Here is a 15,718-nt window from a genome sequence, read left to right as displayed (position 1 = left end):
GCACCCACATGGCAGCTAACAACTGTCTGTAACTCCAGTTCCCTGGGATCTGACATCTTCACACCAATGCACATTAAATAAAGTTAAAAAAAAAGTTTCTCTGCTTTCTATCACCTCTGTAATGGTCTCAAGTCTTAGCCACTTCTCTCCACTGCAGATACTCAGGCCAACAACACAAAGTCTGAGGAAAAAAGATGGCAACACACTGCAAAATGAAAACTTTCAATGTTTTATTTTTGACTGCAGCTGTTTACAGAAATATAATTGCGAGTATACAAATGTTCCAATAGAAGCAAAATATCTTTTTAATATTTAACAAGTTATCACAGAGAGCTAAAAACATAGATGCAAATGAAAATTCCCCCAGAGAACAAACTGAGAATATCTGGTGTCAGTGCTCTGAAATTCCAACTATGAAGTCATATACACAAATGTCACTCTTACATCATTGCAGGACAATGCAAGAAGGCAGTCAGTGGTTGATCAGTGTGCTCAAGCAGATAAAATTAAATAAAAACTCAAAATGGCAGAATGGCAGCTAAATCACTTGAGAACAGGTTAATGAAATAGTCCAAGTTACTCATTAGAACACAAAGTAAAAGAAAAGCGTGAAACTCAGTAAAGTTGCCAGCAAAGCGGCAATCCCTTGGAGCTTATCCTTGGAAGAAATAAGGTGAGCAGTCATCAGATAGAAGGAGTTAGTTCAATTGCGCTGCAGAAGGTCTCTAAGGAGTGAAACTGTGATCACTTCAGTGCAGGACAGTTCCTTTTTCTTTTCTTTCTCTGTCTCTCTCTCTCTCTGTACTGGGGATTGCACCCACCTTGGGTTCTAACTACCTAGCTCTAACTCCAGCCAGGACAGGTTTTATTGATCACAGAAGTTTGATTCTAACCCCACTCTCATGCATCTGGGATTATGTGTGAGTGTAAGCTGTCCTGAGGTCACCCCTACAAACCATATATTACTCCTGGGGTGGGTTCTAGGTTGGGGGAGGACCGACATGAAAGAGCAAGTAGGGGTGACATGGCTGAATGCAGGATTTTTAAAGGAGGGATTATAAACTGGGGCTTGCATAAACTGTGTAGAATGCTCTGGGTCCAGCCACAGAGGCTGTAATCCAGCGGGGGTGGGGGTGGGGTACTACAGAGGGTATCTCTAGAACATCCCAACAGTTTGCCTACTTACTTTCCAGCACCAGTTTGTATAATAAGCCACTTAGCACTGCTAGTGTGGGACAGAGAGCAGTGATTCTCAGAAAGCAAGTATTCATTTAGTTTTATTCTGAAAAGTGAATCTTTCATGAGTTAACTCATCAGTGATTTGTAAACAGTAGAAGGAAGATTAATGATAGAAGTGCTGAATTATAAAGGAAAAATATGAATAAATCTGCTTATTTGTTAATAAGGATGCACACAACTGAGAAGGGAAAAATAGCCAGGTATAAAATGCACTGTCTTATGTTACTGAGTATTTTTTCACCTGAAGCATGAGTTCCAATGAGAACCATCACTCTACTGCAGCATTCAAATGCCAAGTAAGCTACTTGAAAAGAATCCTTATCTACTAAGAGAAGAAATCAACTAAGAGGTGTTATGTTGGCCTGGCCAGCCATCTGATTTACTATCTCAGATACAAGAAAAATGATACGGAATGGTAATTCTGTTCTGAGAGCTGGTCCAGCCAGAGCAAAACCGTGGTCTGCTGGTAAAGTAAGAGGAAATGAAGAGAAAGCTTGTATTACACTGCCCACAATGTACCCATATTATGCATAAACAGGAAACTGTAGCACCCATCAATTATTTTAGCTAAGTAAATGTCACACCAATTAAAGAAATACAGAACATTGCACCTATATATTGAAATCAGTCAGTTAATGTAAACTTTTTAGTCAGTGGTAGGAAAATGCCAAACTAAGTTAAATTAATTATTAGCAACTACACTGTATACACATAAGACATATGCATTTCTTATGCAGTACTGAGAATAAATCACCATTGTTGATAAATGATCACAGATTACTAGGTAAGGCTGAATATATGTAAAGAAGGAATCTCTAAGAGTGAAAGTCTCTTACTTTCGCTAAGCTATGAAACTCAGGTGCATTGGACTCACCTGAGGGCTTGGGTCAGACAGATTGCTGGGCCCAACTTCAGATTAATTCAGCAAGGCTGGGCTATTGCCCAAGAATGCACACCTCTAACTAGTTTCCTGCTCATACTGATGCTAGCTGCCGGGGTGGAGGACCATATTGGTTAACATAAACCACAGATAGAAACTATACATTGTAGCGTTCTTCTATAAGGTACATAAAACACACAAGAAAGGGAATGGTTCTAAGTAGCTCTCCAATGCACTCATCAGCCAGTAATCACTTTACTATTCTAAAATGATCTGCTACAGTGTAGGCATTTCCTTCCACTACCTTTCCAAGTCTTAAAAGTCCTTTAGAAAATAGCAACTTCACACTTATTCCGAGTTACTTTAAAAAGCAGTCAAACACACCAAGCCAGCTATCCAAAATAAAAATGGATGCAGTACTCTGAATTTGGAATGATTAAAGTGCACAATAGGGTATTAAGAATATTGCATAAAAGTTTGCCATCTTCCGTCCAACGGTCACAAAAGTACTTCCATGGAAAACATAGCTCCACTCCAGTGTTTAAGTTACCACTGTCCTTAGTTTGTGGCTGACGGCCCTTTCTTCAGGTACCACCATTTGATACGGAGCTAGAACAGCAACAAAATGGACAAAACCAGGACACTCAATCCAACTGCATCTAACACTAAAGAAATTACCTTAGCTCTCCCAGAACTCAAATGGCTTCTTCCTAACTTTTTTTCTGATACTAAGCTTTCCAAGGCCCATTAACTAAAGTTCTGATAGAAAAGAAATATAATAAACTACTTTGTCATGTTTAATTAAAAAAAAAAAAAAAGAATCAACATTACCCCCAGGCCTTACAAAACCTATGTTTTAATGACTGCTTTTCACCCAGCTAATTAGGACCAGAGAAGATGCTATGAGCAGTATCTTCATAACATTTAACAAACACTTGTGTGCATGGAATCTTGCACACAGCCAAATTTTCATTACTGCTCTAATAAGACCCAGCTCTAATTGGTTGGGATGAGAAAATTTAAGAGTTGATTCGTAGCCAGGCGGTGGTGGCGCACGCCTTTAATCCCAGCACTCGGGAGGCAGAGCCAGGCGGATCTCTGTGAGTTCGAGGCCAGCCTGGGCTACCAAGTGAGCTCCAGGAAAGGCGCAAAGCTACACAGAGAAACCCTGTCTCGAAAAACCAAAAAAAAAAAAAAAAAAAAAAAGAGTTGATTCGTGTAAGCCTCAACAGCATACACTTACTCTCCAAGCAATTCTGCCAAAGCACTTTCTCTGTTATTTTCAAGTCAAAGGAACTAACAAAGTTTTCTTCTATTGTGACCAAGAAATGGAGAAAAGAATGGCCAAATGAAAAAGTCTAGGTTGGGACCTGTTAAAACCAGTTGTTCATACATTTCTGGCAACAGTGGAAGGTGGAATTATAAGAAGGGTACACTGGCATGGTAAAAAAAAGGCACTTTTCCATACACATGTAATCTCTATATAAAATACTAATGTAAAAAGTTGCCTGAAAGAACAAGAGCATTAAAAACAGAATTTTATTAATATACAAGGCTTAGAATGGCATGAAAACAGAGTTCAAAAGTAATGAGGGCATCAGGACAATTTACTAATGACACTGTAGAGAGTCAATCTCCTGCATCATGAATGCCACCTCCACAGTTTAGCTCTAGTAACAAAAGCAGGCAGACAGGGAAAGCTCTCAGTGTGTGATGGAGCAGTGCTCATCCTCTTGCTAGTGTGTATACCCAGGTCCTTTTTCTCTCCCTTTTGGTGGTGCTAGGGATCAAATTCAGGGCTTTACACAAGAGATGTAAACTCTGTACCCCTGAACCACACCCCTAGGCCTGAATTACTTCTCTAATACATATGCTGAATTAATTTTTCTTTTTCATTGAGTCCCTCCACATAACCAAAAGCATGCAGCTATAAAAAGGAAATCTTGATTAGAGAAGGAACCTATGCTCCAGATGCAGAGTGAAGCTGCAAGGTCTCCCATAACTTTTAACTAATTAAAAATCAGGAAACAGGGATAACAGAAAATTTTACTAGGAAAATTCTCAGGCTAACCCCTGAGAATATGTACAACTATGCTGAGTTTAGGAATCAGTCAGTCATTTTTCACTGTGGTTCTAATTTGCTGACAGATTCCATTTTTTGCAAACAAACATTTACAATGGCTTAAAAAGGCCAAAGGGACCCAGGGAAGGTGCTTGCTTTCATCCCTCCAGGCCCAGTACTTGGGCAGCATAGTGCAACTTCATTGAAAACAAATAAAAACAAACATTCAAAAAGGTCAAAAGGAATTATTTTCATTCTAAAGGGACATGTGCACAATTTCTTCCTTCTATTTTTTTCTGGGTATATTAGCTAAAACTCTGGTAGGCAATAAACCTATGATAATGAGATTCTAAACTATAACTTACAATATTATATAAAGGTGGGGGGCAAGGAAGGATGGGAGAATGGGAGGGAGGGAAAGAGGCCTCTCATTAATACTGCTTTGATAATAAACAAAGCCCTTTAAACACTTGTTCTAAGAAGACAGGGTAGACACACCAAAATTGGCTAAATAAATAACATGATGTTAGAATTAGAAAAGCCTATAGCAAATTTTAGGAACAAATTATCTAAGCTGGGCAGTGGTGGCACACACCTTTAATCCCAGCACTCAGGAGGCAGAGGCAGGCGGATCTCTTTGAGTTCAAGGCCAGCCTGGTCTACAGAGTGAATTCTAGGACAGCCAGGGCTACACAGAGAAACTCTGTCTCAAAACAAACGATCTAATTGTCTGCTCCCTGGTGTGGAATGACAATAAGGAATAACAAGCACACATACATGCATGCACGCATGCTCACCCACAGAAAAAGAGAGAGAGAGAGATAGAGAGAGATAAGCTCCAAGCATTTCTATGAGTTGCTGAAAGCAAGAACTGAATGTAACAAAGGAATAAAATGTAGTTCACAGTTTATTTAGGTCCTTCTGCCAGATATAAATTTAATAAGTCCTGATTCCCAAGGTCTTTACTGGCTCACTGAGTCTTCCCACAGGCAGTTGTAACTGTAACAGGAACTGAGAAGCTGCATTCTTAGCACAAGTATCAACCACTGAGCTAACTCTTCAATAAGAAGACAAAGACTTCTTGTAACCAAATCATATATTCAGAACATTGTACTTAACACGGACCTTTAGGGGCAAGGAACATTTAACAATGTAAGAAAACAAATAAACTTCCATCATTATTGAACAGGAATATGGTAGCACAGCACAGCCCTTGTATAAATAACCACAGAAGTGATGAGACTAAAAATGAGGGGTTTTGCCTCCATCCACTCAAACCACTACAGTTCAGGTGATGTTCTGTTCTAAACTCAGACATTATAAAACAGAAATTGGTCCCAGTGACTTGGCATTGCCAATCAGCATTTTATAAGGATAAGCTTCTAGTACAGAACAAACAGAAGTCACCACACAAGCCAGACTTCTTGCTGCACTTCATCCATGGTGTGGTAGTAACATTTTAATTTGATCTTGGTGAACAAACAGATTTCCTGAGTCTCCTACATGATCTCAGAAAGTAACTCAGAAAACTCAGAAATAAATGTAGTTTTAAACGCTGACTCCTGTCTCTTCTAAGACCTGCTAGGTCTGCTTTCCATGATGCTCCAGACAACACGCTAGTGTCTGTTGTACATCTGAAAGCTGAAGCACTGAATTGTGTGGCTGACTCTTCTCGTAACCTGAACTATGCTGGGTGATTCTTCCCTGTAGGGAGTGGGGGAGAAGGGAGACATTGAGGAAAATACTTTTGGTTTAGAGAATTTATAAAGTAGTTCTGGATATTAAAAGATGGGAAAATGTTATTAAAATTACAAACATGGTATTTTTAGTGTCTTTATAAATAAAAGGCATAGGATACAGAAAGCCAATTAATAACAACAACAACAATAAAATATTAAATATATAGTGAACAAAGACAGAGTGGCTCATTCTTGTCAAACACCATTTGACACTAGCTCAGAAGATTCCTTGCTCTTTAACACCTTGCTGAGTGGAGATCCAGCAAACACACAGTATTGCCTTTAGCTCACTAGTAACATCAAGGAACTGCCTGATGGAATGGCTACAGATAAACAGGCCATTTGTTTCAAAAGGTACTTAAATACTCAATAAAGACATAACAAACCCCTCACTGTTATCAGACGCCACGTTGTGGTAGAACATCAGACAAACTCACAAATTTACCACAAAAATGTGTGGCAAAAAGAATAGTTTATATATGTATATATATATATATATATATATAAATTTCTATATTTATGCCAATGTACTCACTCAGTACAAATAGCAAAATAGTATACCATTTCCTAAATATAAAATATAGCTTTCCAAAAAAATGAAACACACATTAGATATAAACCATCCAAAACTTGAACGATTGAAAACTGTTTTCAAAATTAAATGACCAGAGTAGGTCTCTTTCTGGAAAGTTCCCTTCATATCGGCAAGAAGCCTGTACTACTGAAAACGTAATCCAATGCCTCTCAGAGAGAGAAAGGAAGGGTCAGGGCAGAGGAAGAAGAACAAAGAGAAAGCAAATGACAAGAACAATAGTCAAAGAACAAAGGAAGATCACAAAAGGGGGAATCTGACCATATGAACAAAACCAACACCACAGCTCCACACAGTTCAACAATTGTGTAGGACAGGGAGAGAAAAAAATGGAAAGAAATCTAAGGCTAAGGAAAAGAAACTACAAACTGGCTAATTTTAGACACTTAAAGTAAGTAAAAGAAACAAACAGGATACCAAAACATATCAACACACACAAGCCACACATGTTGGCCTTATGCTGCATTGACACTTTCCACATGCCAGAGATAAATGAGACATAAGCACGTGTCCAGATGTAGGTGGGAGTGAGAAGCAGGCACCACACAGGTGGCAAGAACACCCAAAACTCTACAACTAATGCTACAAATGCAAGTTCTGGAGTGTGTAATTTTGCTCTCTGTAGCTGTAACGTAAGTTAACTCTTCCTTTTAAATCAATGGTGTGACCCTGTAAAGCCCAAGGCTTGTGGGACCCATCAATTAAGTGACCACTTCAACTGTAAAGCACTGAGGTGACAAGTGAATTATCGTCACTGCAGCTCAGGGAGAAGTATTAGTTTGAGAAATGTTTGCTTGCCTCATTTGTAAAGTGAAATTTTATACTGTTTTTTCATTAGAGGGAAAAATTTGAAGACTTCAGAACAGCACCGTTCATGGAAGAAAAAAAAAGAGAGAAAGAGAGAATTGTTTTTTTCTCAGGAATCAATTCCCAATAATTCCTAAGAGTATTCCTGGCCCAGTGCCGCAGACTGCCAGGTCACTGGATCAATGTGGCTGCCTTCTCTAAATTACTACAGGGTCATAAAGCCAGGGGTACATTAACAGCTGTCTAAAACTGAAGGGGAAAACGATACAGATGCATATAAAGTGGGAACACTAGCCTAACGCTGGGTAAGAAGAAAACAGACTCAAATGACTCTGTCAGTTTAAACTACTGAAGGTGAATATGAGAACATAATGTCATATATTACTCCCTTCATTTTCATAGAACAAAGTATTTGTATGCAGTTATGGCTAAATCCCTTAGTAGAAATACAGAACTAACAACTCTCTAAAAATGACCTCAGTAACATTCCAGCTGTACCCAGTTTGAAAGCATGCCATCTGCATGTATGTGATGAGGAGTCCTTTTATCTGCAGAGTTCTCAATACAGCTTTTTTGTAAGTTATACCTTCAGTTTCTCCATGAAAACTGAAAGAAACTCCTTCACTTTGGCCAACATCCATGCTTTTTACATCAACAAAAATCACAGCCTTAGTCATTACTAAACTTTACTTTGTCCTAAGCCATTACTTGACTAAAATAATGTAGGAAAGAAAATAAGAATGTAAGTAAACATAACAAATATGATTTTCTAATAGCAATAATAACTGAGAGGCCCAGCCTTGCATTTAAAAAACTAGGACAAAAGCAACAATTCTGTCAGCTGGAAAAATCAAACAGATTCTCAGTCATCACTGTTACTAGAAACAAAAAGCACATTGGTGGCGAATTACTGCAACAGGCAGCATGGGTATGTTCTCACAGTCAGGAAATCTACCCATTTACTCCAATATAGTTCTTTACAACAGTTCAATGATCTTCATAGAACCACAATTTCTCAGGACATCTTGGAATCATCATTACTTTCTTCATGGAATTTCTGTGGGGAAAAAAAAATCACTATTTCACTAGGGAAGAAAGGCATTTGTGAAGTGTCTTGTCACCTCTTAAATGACCCCAAAGGACACCGTGTATATAGGGGAACCTTATCTATCATCTTCAGTCTCTCTTATTTTTTTGGTGGTGCTGGGTATTGAACCTATGGTCTCAAGTATGCTAGGCAAGTGCCCAACTTAGATATACCCAGCTTATTATTATTCTATAGGATTTCCTCTGTCTTACTCTCTTTTCTCTACTATGATTGAGTCTAGGGCCTTGTGCTAGCTGGATATTCTAAAGCAAAGAAGCTTCCAGCCAGAAGGAATGCCCAGTATTTCCTACATGACTTAAGCTATCATTCAGAGTGATGTGCTCAAAGTAATGTCCTATTTTAAAAGGGTAAAGTCTAAGCAATGCTATTAACCCAAATCTGTTATGAACAAATTAATGCTTTTCACTAAGAAGCCAAAATGTAATACTTACGCATCTCATTAAAATGAGCCAGTTAAATTGTTCCCTTGGCTTTGCAATGAAACAAGCAAATCGATCTTCTCCATGCTCTGACTGCTGTTCACAGAGGAGGCCAGTGGGGAAGTCTCTGGCATTTGCTGAGAAAGAAGTGTTGTCACAGAAGCCTGGCCCTCATTTTGTGTCTGGCCTGGCTGATTTATGGCCATCAGCTGATCTGGCAAGGTACCTGGTCCAGAGGTTAAAAGCTGACTGCAATCTATAGAGACAATGATATCAGAAACATCTGATTAGGTAAGATTCATGAAAAAATACCTTTTAGTTGACAGAGGAAATCCACTCCTATGCTGATCTAGTACATTACTTAAGCCTAAGAAAATGGTTTTCACAGGATGACACTGGAGTTTATCTTGGGATTCCTCTAATTTATATAAAATTACTACTTAGGCTGGGTGTGGTGGAGCACACCTTTAATCTCAGCATTTGGGAAGCAGTGCAGGTAAACTTTTAGGTTCAAGGCCAGCCTGGCCTACACAGTGAGTTCCAGCATAACCACAGCTAGTAAGAACCTAATTCTAAATAAATAAAAATAATACTACTTAGGTATCATCCAAGTCCTATGTAATTACTTGACATAACGTGAAAAACGGGTGTCTACCTATCTCTTTTAAAAAAATTAATTGGCTGAGATATTATCTGTCCTTATTTCATTTTCCTTTCAAATTAATAGCTTAAAATGGCAAATGTATTTTTATACACCACATTTACCCCTCCTAATATCTTTGTGAGGTATAAAAAATTATCGCCTTTTTTGGTTTCTGTTTCTGAGACAAGGTATCACGTATCCTAGGCTGTCCTCAAACACACTACCAAGCCAGATGATTTTGAATTACTGATCTTCCTGTCTCTACCTCTGAAAGGCTAGGACTATAGGCATGTACCATCATGACTAGTCTAAAATGATCACTTTTGAAAATATGGAAATTTAGGTCCATGGAGACCTCAGTTTTCAGTTGGTGGAATTCTACTCTGCTCTTAAAATACTGTGCTTTGTGCTTCCTTATAATAATCTGAACATCTCAACTGAGTACTGAGAAATTTGTTTCTTACTATTTTGAATGCCAAATAAGAACATTCCCGAAGTCTGTTGAGATGAGCCAGGAGAATTTTGTAGTTGGTTCATTGTGCCTCCTGTAGTGTTGTGAAATAAAGTAGCCTGTGACTGGGGTGAAGAAGTGGCTCCTTGGATTCCAGGTATGTTGTTCTGAGGAGAATAGAGAGGAGACTGTTGCATGTCCTGTTGGTTTATACTGGTCTGCAGTGCCGACATGGATGCCGGAGAGAGGAAGAGTGTTACTTGCTGCTCTTGAGAACTAGGTGACCCTTGTACCAACTGGATCTGAGGAGAACTATGAAACAAGGAGGTCTGTGGTGACTCAGACTGCGTAGGACCTGGGTTCTGAAGTGAAGAAACTGTAGGCTGATTCTGAAATTGCATGGGCTGCTGATCTTGGTTCATTGGGGCCATATTACTTTGCTGGTGAAAAATTGACTGGTTTTGCTGCTCCTGACTAGCCATTGGGTTTTGGTTTGGGCTAAATATCATGTTTGGTGGTGGCTGCTTCTGAGATGCCATTGTAGCCATGGCATTCTGATTATTGAATAAAATGCTCTGCTGCTGCTGCTGCTGCTGCTGCTGCTGCTGTTGTTGTTGTTGCTGCTGCTGCTGCTGCTGCTGTTGCTGCTGCTCCTGAGATGGAGAGTTACTCTGCATGCCAACGATTGAGCGCTGTGTTTGGAAAATTGCTCCTTGCTGGCTTTGAGGCATTGGATTAGATGGAAGGGAGCCAAGGGCCACCTGAGGCTGAAATAAACCTTGCTGAGTGGATTGTGCCTGTTCCTGGGAAAGAATAGGGGTTGAGATGTGTGAAATTGGAGGCTGCTGTTGAAAAGCAGCTTGCTGCTCAGTGTTTGATGTTGACTGAAGTGGAGAAATTGAGTTCTGTGCTGCAAAAAATGAAATCTGTTCTTCTTGGGCTACCGTATTAGTTTGTAGATTATTCATAGAACTTTGGGAAAGAAATATGTTGGGTGATTGCTGGTCTTGTGGAACTGAAGAGCCTTGTAATACAGTGATGGTATTCTGTGAGTGAAACATTGAAGGCTGCAATTGTTCAGAGGATGCTGTGGAAGTCTGACTGTGGACAATAGGATTTGGACTGTGAAAAATTGAACCTTGAGTTTCCTGGGAAAGGTTCTGAGCATCAGCAATAGGATTTTGAGGATGAAAGAGTTGAGCCTGTGAATGAGAAGACTGCTGCAAAAAGTTCCCAGACTGAAGCGATATCATCTCATTCCCTTGCTGGAACAAGCTATTCCCTTGTTGCTGGGTACCACTATTCTGAACACTCATTATATTTTTTGTAGATGAAAAGAGGTTTACTTGAGGTTGGCTGTCTCCACTGTGCTGCATTTGAACCATGGTCTGAAAGACACTGTTCTGAATTTGTTTCGCCTGTGCTCCAGTTTCTTCTCCATCTCCTGAACTTGGTGCCTGAAACATAGTGGAGCCAGGGGTTGTAACCTGTGGCGTGGTGGTTGTGGAAGTTTCATTTCCAGAAACTGCAGGGGAAGAAGAGAACAACTCACACTGCATTTGCATGTCCTCGTTGGTAGGCAGTGCACCCATCATGTGAGAAGGCTGCTGGTAAACTGGAGACTGCTGAAGGCTTCCATTTGCTGAAGCAGCTGAAGGAAACAGTTCGGCAGCTGCTTGGCAAATGCTCTGCTGCATCTCCATCACCATTGCAGCCGATGACTCCATCACTTGCTGTTGTTGCTGCTGCTGCTGCTGTTGCTGCTGTTGCTGATTAGACAGTGTGTTTTCAGTCGGTTGATGGACACTGTCAGCCCTCCCAGGTAGTAAGTTATCTGGTCTGGTGTGAACTACAGGCTCTGTTGAGGAAAACATTCCAGGGCTTACACTACCTTGAATTTGACTGACTTGGAAAATGTCTGCATTAAGCTGTTCTTGGACATTCTCATTACCATCTGGAGCAGAAAACAGCACAGAAGATAACTGCTGTTGTGCCTCTAAAACCTGCTGGACCAAGTCAACACTTCCACTGCTGCCACCAGCAGTGCCCCCTGTAAAACTTCCTGCTTGCAGATGTTGAATGGTACTCTGGAGCTGGCTCACACTATTTGGCGGTGGAAAAATATTTGATGAGATCTGCTGCTGTAACGTCTGTGCTTGTTCTTGCAGCGGGGACTGCTGCTGCTGCTGCTGCTGCGATGCCTCAGTCAACTGTGACAAATTAACCACGGTGCCATCTGACTGTAATGTATCTCGGGACTGAGCTTCTCTTGTCTGAAACTGTGTAGCCTGCTGCAGTAGTGCATCATTGCTGGGCAGCTGACTAGAAGCAGAAACTGCTGGAAAAGTCCCAGGCTGTGAGATATCCTGTGTTTGGATAGTTGTCAGGGTCTCTGGGTTGTATGCCTTGGGCTGAAGCTGCTGCTGACTTTCATTTTCAGAAGGTAAGTGTGAAGAGGATGGTGACGAAAAAGATGCATTTCCTGCTATGTTAGGAATAGTTTCTAAAGCTTGCTGAGTCGAACCAATTGTCTTTGTAGTCTGAAAAAGTCACAAACAATATGTACATATAAACATTAAGTAATCACATTTATTACTTCAAAAATTGTTTCTACAAATGCACACAGAATAAATTTTCTACTCTACACTAACAACTAGAAGTTGTTATTAAGACTGATTTTCTATGACATAATTAATGTCTGACATTCAGTATCAAAATCAGTTTTTGGTATGTTTAACAAGATTAAGAATAATAAGAGAACGTTAATCCTATTAATCCTATGGTTTGTGTGTAATCAAGTTTAAAACAGTTCCATATTGTGGATCATCAGTAACATTGCAATGGGGAAAAACAATTGAAAGGGGGAATTAAAAAGATAGTAGAGAAGAAACCATAATCAAAATGCTTCTACCTCTGAAAATGCTAAAATCAATCAATTTTGGGGGCGGGGTCTTTCTATGTAGCCAGGTTGGCCTTGAACTTAGAGCCTTGGTACCTTAAGCCCCAAGACCAACTTACAATACCTTTATAAAAGTCCCTCATCTCACAGGTATTAATTCCTCCTCTTGTCAAAATGTATATTGGAAGTTACTTTGCAAACAATTTTACTGACATATAAAGCATTTGCTCTGAAGAGCAGAATTTAATTCCTAGCAACCACATGGTAGCTCAGAACCATCTATAATGGGATCTGGTGCCCTCTTCTGGCCTGTAGTCATACATGCTGTAATAATAATAATAAATAATAATAATATAATATAAATAATAATATAATATAATATATATTAATAATACATAATAATATATATAAATATAATAATATAATAATAATAAAAAAATACATCTTAAAAAAAAAGATATGGAGTACTAGTTAATATAACTCACCTGAAAAATAGGGGAAGATCTTTTCTCTGCTGTTACTTCCATTGGAGTAACATCTTCAGTCTTAATCATACTGCTTGACATGAGTGGAGTGATCAGGGCATTAGGAAGAATGTTTACTTTATCTAGGTTACAACCAGACGTTTTCATTGCTACATACATAAAAAAAAAATTGTAAATCATCAAAATAATCATAAAAACTGTTTACCATAAGCCATTGTTTAAATCTATTTTTTTTTTGTTTGAAGTAGTCTCTATACAGTTTAGACTGGCCTCAAACTTGTCATCTTCCTGCTTCAGCCCCCAAGAGCTGAAAGTATGGGTATGCTGTATCACCATACCTGGCTTAAATGCCTATTATATTTACTTAAATTTCTATTTTTTGGTGCTATAATGTATGATACATTTACCCCATTTTTGAGAGACTCTTGTGTAGTCCAGGCTGGCTTCAAACTAGATATGGAGTCTAGAATGACCTCAAATTTCTGACCCTCCTGCCTTTACTTGGCACCGCATGTGTAGGTCACTATGTCTGATAAACGCAAAGCCAATTATTGAGCCCAGGGTTAATGCATCATAGGTAGGCACTCTGCCTCCTCTGCTACATCCCTACCCCTATCTGGCTTGAAGATCCTTGGTATAGGCTGAGAAGGCATGCCAGGTAATCAAACCTTGAGACACCTGCAAGCTAGAGAGCGCCACCACTAAAGAAATGCCCCTGATTGTAGGTAAACAATAAACTGAAATGGTTCAACTATTAGGCTGTATCCCACAAGCCACATCTAAGTGTCCTGAGTTATACACAATGCAAAAAGGATCACGTTTAGCTTATTTTAGCATACAGACTGGTAATCTCCAAGCATTCCAACCTTTTAAAGGCTACGACTACTGAAGTATCTCTCAAAAATTTAAGAAACTATCAAGTAATTTATAAATTTTTATTCACTGAATCAATGCTTTAGAAACTTGAACAATTCAAGGTGGTACATTACTAAATGCATTTCTCAACCACTTTTTACCTTTATCACCTTCCACTTCCAACAGCTATCAATTTACAGCTAGGAGAGGCAATTACTACCTTCCCACTCTATTTTTACCACCACCCCCTCCCACCCCACCCCACCCCACCCCTGTCTTTGATTCTTTTCTTTTTACTTTTACTTGAGTTTGACATTGGTACTTTATGGAGGCTACTGTGATTGCTAATGGCAGTCTCTGAATTGATCATGCCGCTAAAGCCCAAGCAACAAGTTTGAGACTCTGGAAAAGAAATACAGGGGTTTTTTGGTTTGTTTTTTTCAAGACAGGGTTTCTCTGTGTAGCCCTGGCTGGCCTTGAACTCACAGAGATCTGCCTGCTTCTGCCTCCAAGAATGCTGGTACTAAAGCATGCGCCACCACTAGCCCAGCAGAAATACTGATTATTAAGATGGGTTTTACTAATATGCAGCTCATGCTGATATCTCAAACATCTTTCCTTCTCAGCCTCAGGGTGCTTAGCATTACAGGTCACATGCCACTATGCCTAGCAACTCACAAACTTCCAAATGTCATTATTTTCATTTTTATTCAGTTTATTTTTCAATTTCCTTTTGATATCCTTGCTCTTAAAAATATTTATTTTTACATATGTGTATGAGTATTCTGCCTGTTTGCAAGTATGTGTACCATGTACCCCTTGAAGGTCGGAAGAGAGCACTGGCTCCTTGGAACTAGCGTTGCCATCTCTCTGGCCCCTTGCACTTTTTTTTTTTTTGAGACAGTCTCATGTTTCCCAGGGTGGCTTAAACTCAAAGCCAAAGATCTGAACTTCTTTGTTTGTTTTGTTTTGTTGTTTTTTTCGAGACAGGATTTCTCTGTGTAGCTTTGCACCTTTCCTGGAACTCACGCTATAGCCCAGGCTGGCCTCAAACTCACAGAGATCCGCCTGCCTCTGCCTCCCAAGTGCTGGGATTAAAGGCGCCACCACCGCCCGGCTTGTTTTTGTTTTTGAGACAGGGTTTCCCTGTGTGGCCCTGGCTGTACTGGAATTCATTTTCTTTTCTTTCTTTTTCTTTTTTTCCCTAGTTCATTTTTTTTTTTTAATTTTATTTTATTTTACAATACCATTCAGTTCTACATATCAGCCACGGGTTCCCCTATTCTCCCCCCTCCCACCCCCTCCCCTTACCCCCAGCCCACCGCCCCCCCCATTCCCACCTCCTCCAGGGCAAAGCCTCCCCCGAGGACTGTGATCAACATGGTAGACTCAGTCCAGGCAGGTCCAGTCCCCTCCTCCCAGACTGAGCCAAGCGTCCCTGCATAAGCTCCAGGTTTCAAACAGCCAACTCATGCAATGAGCACAGGACTTGGTTCCACTGCCTAGTTGCCTCCCAAACTGATCAAGCCAATCAACTGT

General features: G+C 39.8%; 1 protein-coding gene across 12 annotated transcripts in view; it reads right to left on the bottom strand.

The window, feature by feature from the left end:
- Window positions 1–213: 213 nt before the first annotated feature.
- Window positions 214–15,718, bottom strand: part of Nfat5 (nuclear factor of activated T cells 5) — an 89,126-nt gene continuing 73,621 nt past the window's right edge. For all 12 annotated transcript variants that reach the window (XM_042277650.2, XM_042277651.2, XM_042277654.2 and 9 more), the window contains 4 exons: window positions 13,325–13,473; window positions 9,954–12,480; window positions 8,859–9,102; window positions 214–8,376 (listed from right to left, as the gene is read on the bottom strand). In XM_042277650.2, coding sequence (XP_042133584.1) covers window positions 8,867–9,102; window positions 9,954–12,480; window positions 13,325–13,473 — 2,912 coding nt within the window. In that variant the 3' untranslated portion in view covers window positions 214–8,376; window positions 8,859–8,866. The remainder of the gene's footprint in view (window positions 8,377–8,858; window positions 9,103–9,953; window positions 12,481–13,324; window positions 13,474–15,718) is intronic.

Source organism: Peromyscus maniculatus, chromosome 5 (assembly GCF_049852395.1).
Source record: "Peromyscus maniculatus bairdii isolate BWxNUB_F1_BW_parent chromosome 5, HU_Pman_BW_mat_3.1, whole genome shotgun sequence".
Taxonomy (NCBI): Eukaryota; Metazoa; Chordata; class Mammalia; order Rodentia; family Cricetidae; genus Peromyscus; species Peromyscus maniculatus.
Note: the sequence above shows the minus strand (reverse complement) of the source record. Positions and strands in the feature narration are given on the sequence as shown.